The sequence below is a fragment of the Pygoscelis adeliae genome, unplaced genomic scaffold (assembly GCF_000699105.1).
Source record: "Pygoscelis adeliae isolate BGI_AS28 unplaced genomic scaffold, ASM69910v1 Scaffold183, whole genome shotgun sequence".
NCBI lineage: Eukaryota > Metazoa > Chordata > Aves > Sphenisciformes > Spheniscidae > Pygoscelis > Pygoscelis adeliae.
Window position 1 is genome coordinate 220,942 of NW_008824536.1, and position 6,000 is coordinate 226,941.

The following is a 6,000-nucleotide window of genomic DNA, read 5'->3' on the forward strand; positions in this document are numbered from 1 at the left end:
AATTATCATTATGGCTGATGAAAACAGTAATTAAATATTACAGCTTGCATGTGTCATCATTACCTTATTTCCTCTACAAAAATAACAGATTGTTTTAGGTATCACATAACATGAAGAACAGTTACTAACAGTGATGGTGATAAAATCAGAATACACTGAATGATATCAGTGCCAGTACTTCTAGGGTAAGTGCTGTATAAACATCTTTGGAGTGGAAGGAGGACTGGAATAGGCATACTTCACGCTTTAGCTTGGCCACAGTGGGCATAATTTCTTGTACTTCTTTGTTTAATTCAGGCAGCTAGCTTTTGAAGAAAACAGTATGAATTTTTGCAGTAGCCATTCATCAGACAAGATGCAAACTGAAACTGCCTTAGGAAACAAATGAAGTATCATGGAAGTGACAGCTTGGTTATTAAGAGATGTTTCTTCACATTACAGAACCTTGATATAATCTGATTTGATTCACATTTATCTGCTGGAGGGGTGTGTACACAGAAAGAACAATTCTGGGAAGCCCTGTAATGGAGCAAAGCCTTAAACTCTCTAAAGTAGTGAAACGCATAACAAACGCTATTTCAGTCTTTAACTATGGTATCACTTACTCTTGCAGCTTTAGTACAATTGGTAGACTTTTCTTCCCGAGCAACTGTGTATACTTAGCAGGGTGAGAAAGATTAAAGTGAGGTGAAAAATTTGGGGTACTTTCTGAAACAGTCAACTCAAAGAAGGAACAACCTAGGAAAACATGTTTTTGTGTCCCATACGACAGTACAAAAGTAAAAACTAAAGGAAACTGAAGTATAACACAATAAAAATAGTTTGCAATATTTTGCAGTATTTTTTTTCCTTAACGCTTGAAACCAAATGTTTGTTTGGTGGGATTATTTTTAACCAAAAATCCCCCTTCAAATTCATTGGAAAATTTAGTCTGCGCTTACTACCAGACAATTTGCATTTATATTTTTCAGGGCATTTTTACTAAAAGATCGGTACACCAGAAGGTAGCAGTCTCCAATAAAATACTGCCACGGTTGCTTGTATGAACCGGACACTCACTGTATGCAAAAGTTAGCAAGAAAGCAGATACTCATGAAAGTGTTACAGATTTTCTTGAGACTGTATTATATACCAGCTCTATGTTGCTAGGCAATAAATACCTGAAGCACATAGAACAGATTCATGCCAGAATAAAACTTGAAATTATTTGAATTTTGCAAAAATTCACCATTCTAACTGATTGATTTCTGAGACAAGAACACTAACACAGCACACGAATCACAAATCTGATGACCTAATGATAACCTAATGATGTCTGAGGAGCATATTCCCTATTGCATAATGCTTTTGCTGGCTAGGAGTTATATTTTTATGCCTCCTCTTCCTACGGGAGAGCCTATGTAGCTCTTGAATACTGTAAGAGCAGAGTAAAAGAATCAGCACAATAATTAAAACTTTTTCATCAAAAAGGGGCGGTAGCTCTTGCTGCTGCTATCTTAAACTTCCAGCATGGTACAACCCTGCTAAGAGAAGATGCATACCTCAGTGAAAGGTAAAAGGAAAAAGCACAAATCAAGCATTAACAAGCAAGAAAAAAGGAAGTAAATCAGATCTCTGGGTGCAGGAGAGCAAAAGGGAACTGCAGATCATGGGACAATAGACTGAAAATAGTGGAAGAAAAAGAAATCTTCAGGTCAGAGTTCAGCTGGTCTAAGTCAGCGTAGCCCCAGGGAAGTTACGCTCACTTAGGCCTGGCAGGAATCTGGCTCAGCAACCTGAAAAAAGAAAGGGAAAAACTTAAGGATAAACAAGAAAAGACTGGGGTTGAGCAGAAAGACAGATATAATTCCCTTCTTCTGTGGAGAGGGGAGAAAATTCTTGTGAATGGAGCTGAAAGGGTGGGAGAACAGACAACTAGGCAGGAAGACAGAAAGCTGGAAGCACAAAGCATAGGAAGCAAAAAGAAATTGACATAATGGCAGCATCGTCAGGTGGTAAAGAAAGAATTTTAGGGAAAAAGTGAAGAATGAAGTGGCAGAGAGAAAAATTATGTGCTTTTAAGGTATTTGACTTCCTATTGAGATTACTGCTTCTTGCACATGCCCGTCAGAAGCACTTCAATATCATTCTTGGTTCATTGTCATCTATACATTTTTATTCCTCTTACACTGCCAAATACCATAAAATTAAGCATAGGTTAAGATTCCTGGAATATATATGGTTACACTTCTGGGTCACTGCTACCATTGTTACACTAGACAGACAGATCTTTCCAGGTGCGATGATCGCTTCATCTCCCTGTCATCACTGCAAGGTGAAAAAGACCTTTAGTCAAAGGGCATTCTTGCAGCAAATATCATGGAGGGGGGAGTGTATGAAAAGAAAGAATACCTACAATATGATAAAAAACCTTTAATGTTTAAAATACAATGTGTCATCAGCTGAAATGATTATTTTTGTCAATTCTGTTTGACATCCGAAACAAAGTTATTAAATAAGCACTGTTCACAAGCCTCTATAAGCACGCACAATACGAATACACAGTGCTATATGAAAAAATGCATTCATGTACCATTTGTAGGCACTATGTAGACATATGTGCCTAACTTCTTATATCTGCTACTATGTGAACTAAACACCAGATCGCTGATTGAGGATATTCTTTAGTAAGTTTGTAACCCAGTGACTGGAACGCTTGTCTAGAAAGGACAGCCTTATCTCTGTAATACATGCACTTAAACGCAAATCAATATCCATGGCAGCTAGTGTATTTTTATTTATTTATTTATTTATTAAATCAACCACACGCCTGCATGGCTGGTTATACAACATTTCTCTGCTGTGTAAATGGTTTGCAGCTAACTTGCTGGGCCAGTATTCTACCTATGTAAACTTTTAAAATACGAAAGATTTACAAATTACTGGTATTAGGTTTGTGCGCTTGCCCTCTCCTATTAAACAGAGGATGATTTCCTAGATTAGCCAGTAATAGAGCTGGGTTAGAAACAGTATACCTGGCCTGCAAAATACAAAGGATTTTAAATTTTTCTTTTTTTGTTTCAACATTACATTGAAACCTTAAGAATCACAGTGCTCATTTGGGATACGAAAGCTGTCTTTGTCCAACCAAAACAAGACAGTATCCTGTAATGCAGCTGGCTATGCAGAAGACTAATGATCCTTTTCCCTTGTTTTAAACACAAGTGCTACTCTGAAGCTGAACATGTTTTCCTTATGAAAACACTGTTATTGGCACAGGGCTGTGTAAAGTTCCAGTTTTGAACTCACAGTTCTCATACTCCATAGTTCTCATACCAGAAAAGAAATGAAAAATAGTATCTCAAAGCTAAGTAATTGCTCTGGATAGCATGGAAACTGAAGATAATAAACATGTAATGACAGAAAATTTAACGTGCATATATAACTGAACCTCGTTAATAACCTCATTAACAAAAATAACATACTTCCCATTGTAAAATCCTGATTATAACCCTCTAATATAACATGTAAACATTTTAAACACAGCAGCTATTCATACTGCATACTTCTGTGTGCTATATTTATATAGATGCGTGCAGATAAAAAAAATACACCCGTGTACACACACGTTCTAACACTACACAAAGACACACAAACAGACTTAAGTTTATAAGCAAAGAGTAGGTACAAATGAGTATACACAGATAAGGACAATATGTTACGTCGAACAATTTCCTGTGTTGTCACTGAAACATACTCACCATTTGCAGAAGATCAGAAGAAACCATCTGCATGCAACACATTGCTGTTGCCAAAGCACAGACAATGGTGGAGATGATATTGAGAGCGCACACACTAAACAACAGGTCCTGTGAAAAGACATGCATCAGAACATCACCTCTTATCTCAGGGACACAAAGGACAGGAAATATTTTTAGCAATTTGATAATAAACACCGTCAACTGCTATCAATTGATATGGCCTCAATTAACTGTGTAGAACTCATTCAGCTCGTAATAATTTTTTTAAACCAGTCTGCAAAGGGAACAATTACAGAAACAAACATCTTCCCTTCCCCACTTCTCACAATACATTTGGTGTTAGAGGTTTTCTCAGAAATATTCATATTTCAAGTTTTCCAGTTCCCTGAAAGAAAAGACAAATTACTGCTTTCACAGTGGACTCCAAGCTGCAGCTATCACAAGAAAAATACTATGAAACAGACTTCTGATTAAAAAAAAAAAAATACATACAGAAATTTCATTGCTTTCAGTAGTTGAAATCTACAACTTAGCATTGCGTGTTAAAAAAATTCAACGGAAACTCTAGTATGAAATCCTGTATCAGATACTCTATGTATCTGAAACATTTTTAGATATGAGAGAAAAGCAGTGACTACATCCGGGCATTTCACCTTTTGCTGATGAAATAAGTGCATATAGCCATGTTGTCTCTTTAAAAAAATACAGAACATTTAAAATAGAACATAAAGTATTTCTGTTTACTAAGTAGAATAAAATAAAAGAATAATTTCAATTAAAACTGAAACATTTTTATAGCAAAGGTATAATTAAAAAAAAAAGCATCCATCTCTTCCAATCACTGGATTTTTTTTTTTTAATTTCCCAACAGCCAGTGAAAAGGAACACTGGTTTAGCATGCTGGGGACATTTCAAAACTACTACAATCCTTCTACAGCAATTGTATAGCTGTTGTACTTGTGATAATTATGTGGCTCAGTTAGTATTCTGAACAGCCAGTAAAAGTATTTGAGAAAAAGCATCACAGAGAACAGATGAAAAACACAATCAAAATTGTTAATATACCATGAGTAAAAACACTGTGTAAAGAACATTCTGTAAGATCAAAGTTTAAAAGAGTATTTCAGTCACTGCCAGTGCATAAAATAACTTCCATGCTATAAAATCAATGCATTGCTTGCTTTGCTTTTTCCAACAGTACTGAAAAAGTGATAGAAAAGTGCGCATTTACTCCTGCCACTGCCACTGCATGCTCCTCAAGTGACTTTCATTTGAAGGTGGAAATGCCAGCCATGGGAACCAGGCAGACATTAAACGGGTCAACAAGTTCTAGTCATTTAATAGCTTACACTGAGCCAGATTTACTCTTGCTGATCTCATCAGTAGTTTTCTGTCTTCTTGGCCAGCTCCTCAGCCAGGGGAACAATGAATCAATAGCATCAACAGCAAAATACTGGAAGGGCCAATCTCTAACTCACATACAGAAGGTGATACAGAGGACTCATTCAAATACAAAGTCATATAGACCCACTTAGAGCATTCAAATGGAGGGACACAGGCAAGTAAATCCCTAAAGATGCCATTAGCTAACAGTGGCACAAAAAGAGATTGAGATACTACGTGTTCTGCTTTCCACATGTAAACCTAGGTAAAGAACACCAAGGCAGACGCAAGATCTAGGGTAGAAATAGGGCTATTTCCTAGCAATAAGACACTTCAGTCATTGCTTACTACAGCCATTTAGAACCAAAAGATTTAGCTAATCCAAATGTATAACTTGATACCATTTATGCTAAATAATAAAATCTACATCAAAGTCGTAAATTAGACTCATAGAATCATAGAATCATTAAGGTTGGAAGAGACCTCCAAGATCATCGAGTCCAACCGTCAACCCAACACCACCATGCCCACTAAACCATGTCCCTAAGCGCCTCATCTACACGTCTTTTAAATACCTCCAGGAATGGTGACTCAACCACTTCCCTGGGCAGCCTGTTCCAATGTTTAACCACTCTTTCAGGAAAGAAATTTTTCCTCACATCCAATCTAAACCTCCCCTAGCGCAACTTGAGGCCATTTCCTCTCGTCCTATCGCTTGTTACTTGGGAGAAGAGACCAACACCCACCTCGCTACCGCCTCCTTTCAGGTAGTTGTAGAGAGCGATGAGGTCTCCCCTCAGCCTCCTTTTCTCCAGGCTAAACAACCCCAGTTCCCTCAGCTCCTCCTCATAAGACTTGTGCTCCAGACCCCTCACCA

The 6,000-nt window shown here is 37.3% G+C and overlaps 1 protein-coding gene across 1 annotated transcript in view; it reads right to left on the reverse strand.

Moving 5' to 3' along the window:
- FAM189A1 (family with sequence similarity 189, member A1) overlaps nucleotides 1-6,000 on the reverse strand; it is a 97,169-nt gene that overhangs the window by 25,174 nt on the left and 65,995 nt on the right. Inside the window, exon 4 of the mRNA XM_009321564.1 lies at nucleotides 3,741-3,848. Coding sequence (XP_009319839.1) covers nucleotides 3,741-3,848 — 108 coding nt within the window. The remainder of the gene's footprint in view (nucleotides 1-3,740; nucleotides 3,849-6,000) is intronic.